This window comes from Camelus dromedarius, chromosome 27, assembly GCF_036321535.1.
Source record: "Camelus dromedarius isolate mCamDro1 chromosome 27, mCamDro1.pat, whole genome shotgun sequence".
In the NCBI taxonomy this organism is placed as follows: domain Eukaryota; kingdom Metazoa; phylum Chordata; class Mammalia; order Artiodactyla; family Camelidae; genus Camelus; species Camelus dromedarius.
The window spans coordinates 7,525,034-7,541,109 of record NC_087462.1 but is presented as its reverse complement, the minus strand read 5'-3'; the positions used below and the strand labels follow the sequence as shown (position 1 = coordinate 7,541,109).

General features: G+C 45.5%; 1 protein-coding gene across 6 annotated transcripts in view; it reads left to right on the top strand.

Annotated features, from left to right (window-relative positions):
• The window catches only part of CACNA1A (calcium voltage-gated channel subunit alpha1 A), a 206,576-nt gene that overhangs the window by 109,444 nt on the left and 81,056 nt on the right, over positions 1 to 16,076 (top strand). For 5 of the 6 annotated variants that reach the window (XM_064479896.1, XM_064479892.1, XM_064479895.1 and 2 more), the window contains 4 exons: positions 5,486 to 5,589; positions 6,823 to 6,938; positions 8,069 to 8,126; positions 9,313 to 9,404. In XM_064479896.1, the coding sequence (XP_064335966.1) occupies positions 5,486 to 5,589; positions 6,823 to 6,938; positions 8,069 to 8,126; positions 9,313 to 9,404 (370 nt within the window). The remainder of the gene's footprint in view (positions 1 to 5,485; positions 5,590 to 6,822; positions 6,939 to 8,068; positions 8,127 to 9,312; positions 9,405 to 16,076) is intronic. The other variant, XM_064479894.1, reaches the window with a different exon arrangement.

Genomic DNA, 16,076 nt, shown 5'->3' with positions numbered 1-16,076 from the left:
AGGAGCAAAGACAACTGGTCAAGTCAATGCGGAAATCGACAAAATGATTCAGAAAGCAAAACGCTCTGCGAAGAGAGTGAGAGGTCTGGCTGTGCTGTCAGGAGGGGCAAGCCCTTTCTGTTGGGAGGACTGGGAAGACTTCTCTGGGAGCAGGCATGGTAGAATAAAAGGCTGAGTGATGAGAAGTAATCAACCAAGTCAAGATCTAGCGGATATCAGGCTCCAGGCAGAGGCTCAGCAAACAGAAACAACCAGCTCATTGTCATCTTGAACTTCAATTTCTCTATTGGACACACAGGAGACATTCTTTTCCCCCACCTGCCTCATGAGATTCATTAAAGAGTCAATGAGAAAGTGATATTTGAGCAAAATCTGAAGGAGGTGAAGGAGTGAACCAAGGAAACACCAGGGTGTATCAGTTAAGAAATCTGGGTTATGCTGCAGTAACAAACATCCTCCAACGTCTCTGTGATTTTAACAACAGATGTTTTTCCTGGCTCATGCTACATGTCCAGTACAGGTTGGCAGTGAGGAAAAAGGGAGTTATGCTAAGCATAGTCACTTGGGACCTACCTAATGGATCAGCCAGCATCTAGAACATTTCTAGTTGGTATCCCAAAAAGAAAGAGCGCCCTGGAGGGTCCCAGACTGGCAGTTCAGTATTCTCTTCTGGTCCAAAAGTGACACAGGTATTTCCACCCACTCCTCATTGGCCAGCACTCATCATCTGGCTTTCAGTCAACCACAGGCAGACTGGGATGGGCCATCCGGCCATATCTCAGGAAATATTTAGTGACAGCACTAATGAGGAATAGCGTTCCAGGCAGTGGAAATCTGAGCCTTTGGAAGAAAGACAAAGCAATCTTGAGAGTAAATCTTTCCTGATATTATTCATAATTTTGACAAGCAAGAAAGTTTTCCCGCCTCTTCCTCCTCTCCACACTCAGTCTCATGTGCACACCCGCCCTTAACTTGAGCTGCTGAAAAGAGCTCAGGTTAAGGAGGGGAGGTTTGTCACAGAATGGCCATGGCAGCTCCAGTCCTTCTGCCTGGGAAATATATTTACCATTTTACTCCTGAACAAACCCCAGGGAAAGCCCACTTACTAATCAAAAACTGCATCCAACCCTCTGCCAACTTCTTCTCTGTGATTTGTTGGATCCAGAGCATGGAATTGAGTCACTTGGGCTAGATTGGAAGAGAACAAGCATCTCTAACTCTGGAACCCCAGTCCCCAGGGAGGGAAAACAGATAAGGGAGGAAGAAGGAGAGAAGAAGGGAGCACAACTTGGGGTGGAAGATGTGGGCTGTGCGGGGAGCCACCTCTCATTCAGTCATTCAACAAACATTTATTGAACACTGCCTGCATGCCTGGCATTGTGCTAGGGAATACAGTACCAGGGTGGGGAGAAGCACAACGTCCCTGCCCCTTCTGGAACTGACATTCATTCCAGCTGGGAGATGGACAGTGAGCAGGAGAAGTAACTATAGAGGAAGAGAGGAATTATGAGAAAAATAGAACCAGAATTGAGATTAGAAATGAAAGTTGCAACAGTATAAGGGCCATTGGGAGTGGCCTCTCTGAGAAAGTGACATTTGAGCAGAGATCTGAAGGAAGGGAGGGGAGCCACGTAGGAAACTGGGGGAAGAGCATTCCAGGCAGAGGGAATAGTAGGTGCAAAGGCCCTGAGGTGGGACTGTGCTTGGTGTGTTTGAGGAGCTGCAAGGAGGTGGTGTGGCTGGAGTGATCAGGAGGAGGATAAGAGGAGAGGAGGGCCTGGAGGTGATAGGGTCAAGAGGTGGAACCTCTACCATTCAGTAGCTCAGTGACTGTGTTCTTTTCTGTGGCTGCCATCACAAAGTACTGCGAGCAGATGGCTTAAAACAACGGAAATGTATTCTCGCACATTCTGGAGGCCAGAAGTCCGAAATCAAGGTAACAGCAGGGCTACACTCCCTCAGAGACTGGATAGAATTCTTTCTGGCCTTGTCCTGACTTGTGGAGGTGGCTGCCAACCCTTGGCATTCCTTGGCTCACAGCTGTGTCCCTCCAACCTCTGCCTCCGTCACCCTAAGGCTGTCCTCTCCCCTGTGTGTCCCCACCTTCACCTGGTGTTTTCCTCTTAAAAAGACACCAGTCGTATCAGATTAGGGCCCACCATCATGATTTCATCTTAACTTGATGGCAGCTGCAAAGACCCTGTTTCCAGGTAGGGTCACGTTGACAGGTACTGGGGGTTAGGACTTCAGCATATCTTTTGGGGGCGATACCATGCAGCCCACAACAGGGACTTTGGGCATAGGACTAACTTTACCTCCACGTGCCTCAGGTTCCTCATCTGTGAAGATGAGAAGGATTGTGCACCACCTGTTGTGAGAGGATTAAATGGGCTCCAGTAGGCTGACACTCCTGGTACCGAGTGTCTGCTGTTATGCTGGGCAGCATCACAGGGCAGGTGGTTCTAAGTATGTCAGGAGCCAGGTGTGGGAGCATCCTGAAGTGGAGGCACCAAGGTGTCTCAGCTGTTTCTCCCAGTACACTCTTGCCACTCTCCCTGCACCCCTAACTCCTCGTCTCCATCCCAAGCCTGCTTCCTGAGACAGCCCAGATATCTTTCTGCTGTTGGCCACTGCAGGCTCTCTCCCTGGGCTATATTTAGCCCTAAGAAATGGGAACAAAAGCCTTCAGCCACAGCAGCAGCAGCAGAGGGGGAAGCACAAAGCCAGTCCTGCTTTCCATACAGCCCTGTTCTGCTGACCCCTTTTTTCCTTCTAGAACCTTCCAGAAGCAGAGCATTGGAACTCTGTTAGAACAAGGCTGTGAGCTGGGGACTGGCACATTCATTGTCCCCAGAACCTGTCTGTGTCCATGATGAAAGTTAGCTCTTTTGGTTTGTTTGTTTTCCTTTCTTCTAAAAAAAAATTATTATTGTCAAAGAAACATAACCTAAAATTTACCATCTAAACCGTTTTTAGGTGTCCAGTTCATTGGCATTAAGTGAATTCACATTGATGTGCAGCTAGGAGCACCATCTATGTCCAGAATTTTTTAATCTTGCAAAACTGAAACTCTGTCCTCATTAAATATGAACTCCCATCCCCCTCACCCAGCCCATGGCATCCATCATTCTACTTTATGTCTCTGTGAATTTGACAATTCTGAGGACCTCATATAAGTGGAGCCATGCCTTTTTTGTCCTTTTATGTCTGGTTTATTTCACTCAGCATAATGTATTGAAGATTCATCCATATTGAAGCGTGTGTCAAAATTTCCTTCCTTTTTAAGGTAAAGTCGACTTTCTTTTAAAAAAAAAACACCTTTTTTCTTCCAGGTGAAGTAAAATAAACATACAGAAAACCCCACAGATCTTAAGTGAGGAACTTGATGAATTTTCTCAAACTGAACACAGGTGTAACCAGACCCAGATCAGGAAACAGAACCTCACCACCACCCCCTGGTGTGTCCCCTCCTCAATCATTACCTCCCCCAGGGGGTGGCCTATCTGGACCTCAAACGTCGTGGACTCATTTGCCTGTTTTTGTATTTTGCATGAATGGAAGTTTACGTGTGTGCTTTTTTCCATCTGGCCTCTTTTGCTTGACATCAACTCCGTAAGGTGTCACGTGATGGGTGGCAGTCATTCATTGTGTAATAGTCCATTTATTTATTCTTGCTCCTATTGACAAGGATTCGGATTGTTTCCAGCTTGGGGCTATTATGAAGATCACTGCCATGAACATTCTTGCATGCGCCTTTGGCATACACAGGTTCACATTTCTGTTGGATAACTATCCAGGAGTGAAATTTGCAGGTCATAGTGAAGGTGCGCAATTAACTTAAGTAGAAATTAACATCCCGTTTTTCAAAGTGGTTTTACTATGTGTTATGGATTCAATTGTGTCCCTTCCAAAATTCACACGTTGAAGCCCTAACTCCTAGTACCTCAGAATATGACCTTATTTGGAAATGAGGTCACTGCAGGAGTAATTAATTAAGATGAGGTCATTAGGATGGACCCTAATCCAGTGTGACTGGTATCCCTATGGAAAGGGGAATTTGGACACAGAGACAGGCACACAGAGAGAACATCATATGTTGATAAAGTCAAAGATCAGGGTGACGCATCTACAAGTCAAGGAACCACCAAAGATTGTCAGCAAGCCCCCAGATACCAGAGGAGGAGCACAGGACAGAGCCCTCTCCCTCAGAGCCTCCAGAAGGAACCAACCCCACTGATATGCTGCTCTTGGATTTCTGGCCTCCAGAACTGTGAGCCAATAAATTTCTGTTGTTTTAAGCCACCCAGCTGATGGTTCTTTATTACAGCAGCCACAAGAAATTCATACACCATGTTGCCATCCCATTGGCAATATATGAGCATTCCAGTTCCTCCACACACTCACCAGCACCTGGTAGTGTCAGGCTTTCTCATTTTAGGCTTTCTGCTGATAGGCAGTAGCACTGAATGTGCCTTTAAAGGTGAGCTTTTAAAGCCACACTTGTGCTCCCCCCCCCCAATTCTGCAGCTGCCACAAAACTTATGAACCACCAGAAGGCTCCCCCTTGTGCTTCTTGCTGAAGCCAAGGCTTCCCCAACACAGAGGTTAAGTTCATAGGCTCTGGGGCCTGGCCACCTGGTTCACTTTCTGTGTGGACACACTATCTAGCTCTGTGACCTTGCAGTGGTCTTTATGGGCCTCAGTTTCCAGTCATCAAATGGTCATGACAATATCATAGGGGCATCAAGAGGATTAAATGAGTAAATAAGCCAACGTAGGTAACGTGTTTAGAAGAGTGTCTGGCACAAATAAGTACTCTGTAATTAGTGGTTTTTATATTTTTCTTTCTCTATTCTTGATTTTCTTCCCCTTCTCTTACTCTTTCTTGGTTCTGTCTTCTGTCCTCCCAGAGAAGAATGTTTTATTTGTGGACTTCTTGCCCCTTGAAAATTGATCTGGGTGTTTCTGGGAATTTTTCTGTGGTTGACATTGAGGCTGCAGGCAATAGAGGAGGGAGAACTTGAGGGAAAGGTTCACAGTGCTGCCATCTGGCTCAGTGATTTAACCTAACCATCAGACCCTGCCATCATCCATCTGCTCTAAGGGGAGAGCATGACTGGGGGGGGGGGGGGGCAGGGAGAGAAGCAGGGATTCATTTCTACATTTCAGTGGGCTTTTGCCCTCTTCTCCTCCTGGAGTTCAGTCTGGAGAGTCCTCCTGAGTTTCATGCTGATTTTTCTGGTGCTCTGAGGACTATGTGAGGAGGGAGCTCTGTCCTTCTAATGGTACTTCCAATGGTACTTCCCAGTTGATCTTGTGCTCCGTTTCCCTCTCTGGGCTGCCAGAGCTCCAGGACTCCACAGGTCAAGGGCATTTGAGGACAGAGCCCCCAAAGAACCAGAGCTCCCCCTTCCCCACCTGTCAGGTCACATGACCACCTGAGTCCCACTCAGTGCTCACCTGCTCTCCCTCCTCACCCCCGTAGAGCAACGATGCCTCAGGGAACACTTGGAACTGGTTGTACTTCATCCCCCTCATCATCATCGGCTCCTTTTTTATGCTGAACCTCGTGCTGGGTGTGCTGTCTGGGTAAGTCTCTGCTACTCCCCCCATCCCAGTCCCCCTCACCATCTTTTTCCCAGGAAGAGGCCACAGAAGTTTTGTTTTCATTCTCTAGGCAGAGAATAGGCCTCTTCTCTTGCTTTGGGTTAGCCAGACAGTTTTGAGCAAGCCATGTACAGATGCATATGTTGTGCACTTCTGGGGTCACACAGTGAAGAGACTCTTTGGGGTTGAAATTCAGCCCAACCTTCACTCACAAAGCTATGTCCCTGGCACTGAGCTACCTCCATCCAGTCAGAGGGAAGCTTCTTCTAAATGCAGACCTCTCATTCAGGTTTTCTCAAAATTTTCGGACCCACAACCCAAAACACAAGAAAATTTCTGTAGAGTTTTGATTTCTATAATTTACATTTTTAAAAAACCCAATAGGCTGGGTTTCCCCCACCCACCTATTTTCCAAATATAAAATCATATCATACAATCAAATATGCATTTTCATAACACACATTGTCACCAACCCCCAAGATTGTTTTTCTGGATTAGTCATAAATGAGTTTCATTTTTCTCACCACAAGAAGTCTGGGGACTAGTTTGGTGGCACCGTGGTGCCATCATGGACCCCAGTTCCTTCCAGCTTTCCACTCTGACATCCTTATCAGAGGCATTAAATCTCGCTGAATGCTTCATAGTCTCAAGATGGCTGCTTCATACGCATATGATAGCTACTTCACACTCCAAACAGGAAGAAGAAGGGAAACAGGAAGGGGTGGGGCTTTGAGGTCTCAGGATGGCTGCCTCATGCTCACAAGATAGGCACCTCACACTTTAAACAGAAAGAGGAAGAAGGGAAATAGGAAAGGGTGGGACCTATGTCAGGGATGCCAGGCTGCTGCAGAAATCTTCAGCTCATGTCTCATTGGCCTAACATAAAAGAGGGATGAAAATATTCTTTAGCTAGGAGTTCAGAGAATGAGAATGAGTATGCAGCCAGCAGTGGTTGGCATGGCCTGGTTTATGGTTTTGGTTTTTTTCTCTAACTGGGTGCAGTTGTTGGGGAATGTGGGAAGCTAGCAGAGATACCCACTCCTATAATATTCTGCTCTTCTCCCAGGAGACCTGATTCCTCTTGTTGAAATGCACTACCCTCCTAGGAAGTGCACCCCCCTACACACACACACACACACACACACACACACACACACACACACACTCCCTAAAATTTCTAAAACAGCCAGACCTGGCTCTTCTGTGCTTCTTCAGGGAGTTTGCCAAAGAAAGGGAGCGGGTAGAAAACCGGCGGGCTTTTCTGAAGCTGAGGCGGCAGCAACAGATTGAACGAGAGCTCAATGGGTACATGGAGTGGATCTCAAAAGCAGGTGAGGCCCTTTCATCCTGGGGTTGGGAGTTGAAATCCCAGACCAGAGAGCACACGGAGAGTCAGGCATGCGTTTTGGTGATGGATGAGGGGAGGGTAATGATGGGAGGAGAAAGAGGATCTGAACTGGAGGTCCCCATTTTTAGCACCAAGAATCCAGAGGGTTGCAGCCAGGATGTGACATACACAACACTTAAGAACCCTAAAACCAGACACTGGTTTATTTCCCCTCTCTGTCACCCCCTGGCAATGCACCTCTTTGTGCCTCTGTTTCCCTGCCTGTCAAACAGAGATAATGGTAGTACCTACTTCATAAGGCTGTTTGAAGAGTCTATAAGATAATCCTAGCTAAGTCACTTAGGGAAGAGCAGTGCTCAGCATACAGTAGGCACATGTTTACTTTTTCAGTCATTCAGACACTTACCAGGTACCTGCTGTGTGCCAGGCAGTGTTCTAGGCCCTGAGGATATGGCAATGAACAAAGTAGATCAAATTGTCGCCTGTAGGCAATTGTTGCCTCATATTCAAGCGGGAGAGACAGAAAATAAACAAATACTTATAATGTTGGGTGTTGCCAAATGCTGAGAGAGAAAATAAAACAGGGTAGGAGGCAGAAAACAGTCCAAGAAGGCAAGATGATCAGAGAGGGTCTCTCTGAGGAGGGGAACTCTGAGCAGAGACCTGAAGGAAGTGAAGAAGGAAGCTCTGTACATGTCTAAGGGAAGGGATTTCCAGGCAGAGGGAATAGCAAGTGCAGAGGTCCTAGGGTAGGAACAGAGTTGAGTCTTAGCAAGAAAACCACTGTGGCTGGAGCAGGGTGAGGGGGTGAATGGGAGGAAAGAAGGACAGGGAGGTGATGGGAGACAGATCAGGCAAGGCCTTACAGGCTATGGTAAGGAGGTCAGTTTTTATTGAAGGAAGCAGGGATAATGTTGGCTTCATGACTGTTGCTGAAGTGGGACTGAGAGCCAGAGCAAGTGAGCAGCACATTCCTGGCTGATTGAGCTGTCACATCAGCAAGAGGGGAGTGGAGGTGGCTGGGCGGACCCTTCTCCTTTCTGGTTCAAAGGAACCTGTCCCCAGGAGAGTCCTCCAGACGCTGGAGCTTAACTGTGTGCTCTTCCTCCTCAGAAGAGGTGATCCTCGCCGAGGATGAAACTGACGGGGAGCAGAGGCATCCCTTTGATGGTAACTGCTCTGAGCCTGGCTCAGGGGGTGGGTCCCAGGGGACACAGGAGCAGCCAGTGCCAGGGAGGACAGGCTACTTGGTTCTAAGTGGCCTCTAGTGGATGGATATTCAGAGCCCAGGTAATAGCAAGAACAAACACAAGACCAGGTCAGGCTCAGGTAGATCTGGGGAGTGGTGGGAATCTGCATCCTTGAGGAATCTCAGCACCTTGACACAGGGTTTTTGTTTCCTTGCCTGCCTTTTCTGCTTTGACCACATCCCCAGCTTCTTCTGCTTTGTGCCTCTGTTTTCCTCATCTGTAAAATGGGCACAATAATAATACCTACCTCAATGGATTGTTTATGAGAATTACATTAATCATTGCCAATAGAATGCATAGGGCAGTGTCTGGCTTGGGGTCAGCCTGCTCATGTTCATGAAGTTCAATAAATAATTTCCCCAAGAGTCCAGCTTACAGTTGTCTCACACATTAGAAATTTGGCGAGACTGAGCAATAACTTTTGCAAATTTTTTTTTTTTGGTGGGAGGAGGTAATTAGTTTTATTTACTTATTAATGGAGGTACTGGGGATTGAACCAAGGACCTTGTGCATGCTAAGCATGTGCTCTACCGCTGAGCTATTCCTTCCCACCCCTCTGAACAATGACTTTTCTTTTTTTACTGAGCAATAACTTTTGATTGAAGATACTAGGAGTGAGAAGGAAGGAGGGAAGCTGGGTCTCTATCCCAGTAGGTTATAAAATGGATTTTACCATTTACAGGAAGGGAAAGGGATTACCCCTGGGGGTGTCTAAATCACTTTATTAAAAGCGGCTGCCTGAACTAGCAAGTGCGCTAAACGTCAAAGGGTGGGCTGTCTTCATGGGACTCACTATCTGGCCAGTCCCAGGGCTCCCAGAGGGGAAGTGATGGCTGAGAACCCAGACTTAGAGTCAGACTCAACAGGGCTGAGTTCTCATCTTTACCCCTTGGGCAGACTCATGTATCTCCCTGAGCCTCTGTCTCCACAAACATAGACTAGGTGCACGGTTACTTCCCACCAAGCCAGATTGCTACACGGGTTAAGTCCAGCGAGACATAAAGAATCCCTGGCAGAGTGCCTGGCACCCAAGGACGCACTCGGTCTATATGGTGGTTGTAGCAAAAAGGGTAACGTCTTTTTCTCTTGCCATGTTTCCATTGTTGGAGCTCTGCGGAGAGCCACCATAAAGAAAAGCAAGACAGACCTGCTCAACCCCGAGGAGGCCGAGGACCAGCTGGCTGATATCGCCTCCGTGGGTAAGTCCCTCCCGCTGCCGCCAGCCCATCGTTTATTACTGATCACCCATGAGATGGAGGGTGAGGACTTGGGGACCAGGCTGCCTGGATTGGATCTCGACTCTGCCCCTTCCCAACACTGTGTCCAGGGGGCAGATGACATGATCATGGGAATGATAACAGCGCCTGTTTTCTGATACTGTTGCAAGAAATAAAACTAAATAATCCACATATATCATTTAAAACGACGCCAGACAGAGAATAAGTTCCCAATAATGTTGGCTAATATCATCATTCATTCATTATTCATGAATATCATTATTATTCATTAGTTCTTATGGAATGACTACTTTGATTAGCTGCCCAGTTGTGAACAAGATAGAGACCAAATCCCTATCCATATGGAGCTTGCCGTCCAGTGCAGGAAATAGATAATAAACATATAATTAATTAAATAAACCTGTAATGATAATGGCACTGCAGTGGAGATGCCCAGGCTTGGTCTGGAAGAGTAGAGTGTGGTCAGGGAAGGCTTCTCGGAGGAGGTGACATGGAAGCTGAGAACTGAAGGGTGAGTAGGCGTTCACCATGGCAGTAATAGCAGAGAGAACCACATGGAAGGCTCAGGCTGTTGCCATTGATTATGGCAAAGGGCAGAGTTTGAGGTGGGAGGGGACAGTTACTCTTTTCCTTCTCACCTCTCTTGATGGGTACTATGTTGTTTATGACCTTCTTTAAGGAGACTCTATTATTTTTGGAAATGGGTTTTTTAAAAATTCCAATTATGAAAGAGTAGGTAAGAGAGCTCTGAGGCAGAAGAAATAACACATGACACTAAAGGGAGAAAGCATTAAAGGGAATCTGTGTGGCTGGAGCAGAGAGGAAATGATGGGAGAGAGAAGGAAGTGGGGAGGGAATTGAAAATATACACGTGTTTCTATTCCCCAGGCACCAACTACTTTATACTCTGCTTTTTTTTAACACTCACCCCGAGTTTATCACCTTACTGCTGAGTTTCAGCCTGATTTCCATGGCAGTCCCACGCTCCAGAGGGTGGCTGCACTACAGTTTGCTCAGCCGTGGCTCTATTATATGGTGTTTGAGTTGTTTCCAATTTTTGCCCTTACGAGGAGCACCACTGCGAACATTTACGTGCAATTACTCCCCCCACCTTTTGGGCGTATTTCCTTGGGGATAATTATAGGATCAAAGATATTAACTTTGCTTTTCAATTCATTATTCACAGAGCCATTCTGAGTTTCAAAAACATTGAACCCATTTAAAAACGTGCCAAGTAGGCATACGCTCGTGGGTTCCCCACCCTGGCCACTGCCTATTACCCGTTTAATTTCCTTTCCCAGATAAGTCAGTTTTTAATGATACCTAAAAGCTTGTTTTCATTTGCATTTTTAATTTCTAGCCCAAACACTCTTTTCCTCATAAGGATGAACTAGTCCTGTTTGCACTTGTGGATACATCTGTTTCTCACCTTCCAGCAGGTTCAAGAATTGGCATGCTCCATCAGTGCGCTCTGCATTTGATCGGTTATGTCTGTCCCATATATTTTCCCATCTAGATTGCTTCCATTTTTTAAAAATCTGTTTGTCATATTTTGATAAGCAAACATTTTTTTCTTCATATCGCATCTATAAAATGCCACGCACTGAAAAAAAATGGGCAACTCAAGTCAGGGTCTCCTCTATGGATAAGATTAGGTACTATTTCTTAATCAACAGGGAGATGTTATTTTTCATCAGTCCTAGAAAAGATGAGAAAGTGGTACTACCCAATGTTGGCAAGGATGTGGGGAAATGAGCATTGCCATATGCTGTTGGCAGCAATGTAGTTTGCAGTGTTTCTGATGGACGGTTTGGCATTATTTAATTATTGATGTTTATATTCTTTGACCTAGAATTTCTGCTTCAAAATATTTCTTCACATATGCAAAAAGATCTATGTACCAGCCTCTTCTCAGCAGCACTGTTTCTGGTATTCGAAAAAGTAACAACCAGAGACAACCCATGTGCCCCAAAATAGGGAGATGGTTAAAGAAATTATAGTATTTGTATACAGTTGAGTACTCTGCTACCAGGGAAAAAATGAAGCTGCTACTGGCTTGGGAAGATGTTTGAAATATGTTTTTTCAGTGAAAAAACCAAGTTGTACTACACTATGTAAAATGTGTGGCCCCACTGCTTTTTAATTTTTTTATTGATTTACAGTATTGCATTAGTTTCTGGTGTACAGCATAGTGATGGAGTTATACATCTGTATATTCCTTTTCATATTCTTTTCCATTATAGGTTATTACGAACTATTGAATATAGTCCCCTGTGCTGTACAGTAAGACCTTGTTGTTTATCTATTTTATATATAGTAGTGTGTATCTGCAAATCCCAAACTCCCAATTTGTCCCTCCCCCAACCTCTTTTTCCCCTGGTAAGAATAAGTTTGTTTTCTATGAGTTTGTATTTGTTTTGTAAATAAGTTCATTTGTGTCATTTTTTTAGATTCCACATATAGGTGATATCACATGGCATTTGTCTTTCTGTGTCTGACTTACTTCACTTAGCATGATAATCTCCAGGTCCGTCCATGTTGCTGCAGATGGCATTATTTCACTCTTTTCTATGGCTGAGTAATATTCTATTTTGAAACCAATATTAAGAAGTGTAAGAGGTCCTTAAAGATGTGGAAGTTGGAGGATTGCAAAGAATCGTCATTTTCTCCACATTTTTCTGGAATGGATGAATCAGTGACAGGAGTTCCTTTTGAAATCGGAAAAGTAATTAGATAAGTTTAAAATTACTTGAAAGCAGCTGAGACTAATTTTAAGGAGTCTAATGGTTGTACGAAGCCAGGAGAAATCTGTTTAGTGGAAGAACAAAGACAGCTTTGTGAAGGAGGCGTTTTTAAACCGGGCCTCAGTGTGGAATGGGGTGAGAGTTATTAGTTGGCTGGAGTCACCATACTTAAATAGTGCAGACTGGGTGACATTTTTTAAAACAGAAACTTGTTTTTTCACAGTTCTGGAGGCTGGAAGTCCAAGAGCAAGTAGTGGGCAGAGTTGGTTCCTGGTGTGGTCTCTCTCCTTGGCTTTTAGATGGTTGTCTTCCTCTGGGTCACCATGTGGTCCTTCCTCCATGTGTGTCTGTGTCCTAACCTCCTCTTCTTATTGTGTCACCAGTCATAGGGATCGAGGCCTACCCTAATGACCTCATTTTAATTTCATTACCTCTTCAAAGACCCTATCTCCAAATACAGTCACATTCTGAGATACTAGGGGGCGGGGGTTAGAATTTCAACGTATGAATTTGGGGGAGGACACAGTTCAGCTCAAGCAGGGGAGATGGAGAGTAATCCAGGAAGCCAGGAGAGATTCAGAGAGAGTTTGTTTGTGGGACACACCATGCTGGAGTGTGTGGCTGACATAAGAAAACTTGCTACTTGGAGAACCCAGATTCAAGGCTGGTATTTGATAAATGTGTGATAAAAGGAAAGCGAGAAACCAAAGTAGGCAGCTGCCAGACTGAGTAAGAGCTGATGCTGTCCTGTGGCACCTTCGTTAAGAGAGCGAGTGACCTTCAACTTCGTAAATGGATCCAAAACCCAGGTCAGTGGCTTGGTCTCCCAGGGCCAGGTTGGCTACAAGCAAACCCCCCTAAATCTAGCTCCCTTGCCTGGTAGCTCAAAAACCCCACAGGATGGGGCCCTTACATTTTTCAGGGGCTTCCAAACCCATCCTAGAAGAGATCTCTGAAATTCCAGAATTATGACAAGGAAATGCCTTCACCTTTATTTATTTATGTAAAATGATGATGATGATGATGATGATGTGTTTCAAAGTAAGGCAGGAATCGTGTGGCATTTGCCTCCTATGGCACCCTAGTCAACACGATCTATTATAATTGATGATTCTACCGTGCTGTCAGATCAGTTGATAAACCCATTACAAAATGATCTCATGTACAGTTGATCAACTTACTGCTGAAATACGGACCTTGAGTCATGTGTAGGGAAAGTTGAGCCATGAATGGAAGCTGCCATCACAAGACAGGTTCTTGGTAGGAGGGCATAGCTCAGTGGAAGAGCACGTGCTTAGCATGTATGAGATCCTGGGTTCAATCCCCAGTACTGCCACTGAAAAAAAGAAAAGGCTGGTTCTTTAGGAAAATCAGATTCCATTTCAATTATTTTAACAGTCTGAGCTCAGTGCAGGCTGTATTGGTTTGCTAGGGCTGCTGTCACAAAGTACCACAAATCGGGTGGCTTAAAACAACAGAAATGTATTCTCTCACAGTTCCGGAGACCAGAAGTCCAGATGGAGATCAGGATGCTGGCAGGGTTGTGCTGCCTTTGGAAGCCCTGGGGGAGAACCTGCTCCACGCTTTTCTCTTAGCTTCCAGTGTTGCCCCAGTCCTGGGCTCTCTTTGGCTTCTGCTCCCATCTCTCCAGTCTCTGCCTCTGTCGTCTTGTGCTCTTCTCCAGTGTGTGTCTGTGTGTCTCTTCTCCTCTTTTAAGGACACTAGTCATTGGATTTAGGGTCCACTCTAATCGAATGTAACCTCTTCTTAACTTGATGGCATCTGCAAAGGCCCTATTTGCAAATAAGGTCACACTCACAGGTACCAGGAGTTAGGACTTCGACACATCTCCTTGAGGGACAGTTCAACCCACAGCTTGGGCAGCGCCTATTTCAAGTTATAGAGAATTTCAAGGGCATATAAATTGCCAAAAATCCCAAGATTAAACCTTTGTGGTAACATACTGCGGTCCTCACTGCGGAACATTCCAGACTAGGGCCAGCTGCCTCTGGTTCTTGACTACTTGAATGTAGCTGATCTGAACAGATGTGCTTCATACTAACACAGCAGGTTTGGAATTCTTAGTACAAAAAAAAAGAGTGTAAAGTATCTCCTTAATATATTTCTATATTGAGTCCACTTTGAAATAGACATTTTAGATACAGTGGGTTTCATAAAATAGCTTATGAAAATTATTTTTTAAACCTAAGGATTGCCTGCAATTACAATTCCAGGCCACAGAGAAAAAGTGGAGACGAGAATGTATAGACAAAAGGAGCTTGGGTCAGAGTATGAAATGAATTAGATAGAGGAGGCAGTTCACTGCTAGCACAGGGCCTGGCACGTAGTAGTTGTTCAATTAATACTCACTTCTCTCTCCCTTCTGGATGAGTGGTATGCCTGTTGTGGGATGTGTCTCCGGGCCCTGTGATCAAGAAAGACTTCCTCAGTGAGTTGGCATGTGGATTTCAGGTCTTGATTTCAGCTCCTGGGGCTGTAGTAAGAGATTTTCTGTCCAGTAAGCCTGATGCACCAGCATCGTGGCTAGGGTGTATTAACTCATTGATTTCTCCCTGGGAAGTGAAGCACTGGAGTCCCAAGATGCAAAGTGACTTGTCCAATGTCGTTCATCTGCCCAAGGTCACTCACCAGTTGGTGGTGGAGCTGGGTTCCATGTGGCACTAGCAGGAGTGGGGGTCAGGGCCCAGTGTGATGGCCAAGCTTGTGGATGTACCTGTGGATCTGGGCACATCTTTGGGAGCCACAGGGACCAGAAATGTTCCAACTGTTAAGGGCCATGAAGAGCCGCCCTGGCGTTCCCAGTGCCTGCAGAGTCAGGCAGGTGATAGACATGAGGGAAGGGTCTAGCCACCAGGCCTGGCTGCCGGGCAGGAATGTGGCCCCTTCCTCAGGGCCACATATTCAGGAGTGAGTGCAGTGTGGTGGCCAAGAGCACAGGCTCTGAACCAACTCAATGCTTCCTAGCCAGTCGCTGGACCCCTCTCAGCCTCTGCTTCCTTGGATGTAAAATGGGGCTAATGATGGTCCCTGCTTCCTAAGGTTGCAATGAGGAGCGAGTCGCTTACTGTGTAAAATACAGCCCCTGCAGTGCTTGGTGCCTGCTAAGTGTTCAAGAAATGTCAGCTGTTCTTTTCATTCATTAGAAGCCAAAATCCATATTTTATGGAAAATCTCCCAGTTTTTAAATGTAGACCAATAATTTCAACTTTTACAAACCCAGGATGAACCATGATGATGGCCCCTGAGGTGCCAACTCACAGCCTCTGTTTAGAATTTTGCTAATAGGAAGTGGCATCCCGGGAGATCTTTTCCATATCCCATGCCTGGCTGGTGTGATGGGGTTGATGATTGTGCTGGACAGGTGAGTGAGTAAGTGAACAAGACAGCGAATGAATGAATGGATAGATGGATGAACAAGTGAACCATGGAACCATAAGTGATGATGAATGAATGCACTAGTGAGTGAAAAACTTATGAAAGATTTAATGAATGGGTGACAAACATACCATTGAGTGAACAAATGAATGAATGTACAAATGAATGAACGAGTGAGCACACTAATGAATAAATGAAAAGAAACGAATTTACCAATGAAGAACAATAAACAGGAAATGCAATTGAAGATTTTCAAGAAGAGATATTTTAGAAGATCAAGTCAATCTATCCAAAACTGAGTACTGAACGTTCCCCCAATCCTATCCCCTCTCAGTGGATGACAGCTCTGTCCCTCCAGGGGCACAGGCCAAAAACTTTAACTTCTCCCTCTCTCTTATGCCCACACTTGATCCTTCAGCAAATTCTGATGACTACCTTTAATGATACATCCCAAATCTGCCCAGTCTTCTTCCTTCTCAGCCACCATGGAATT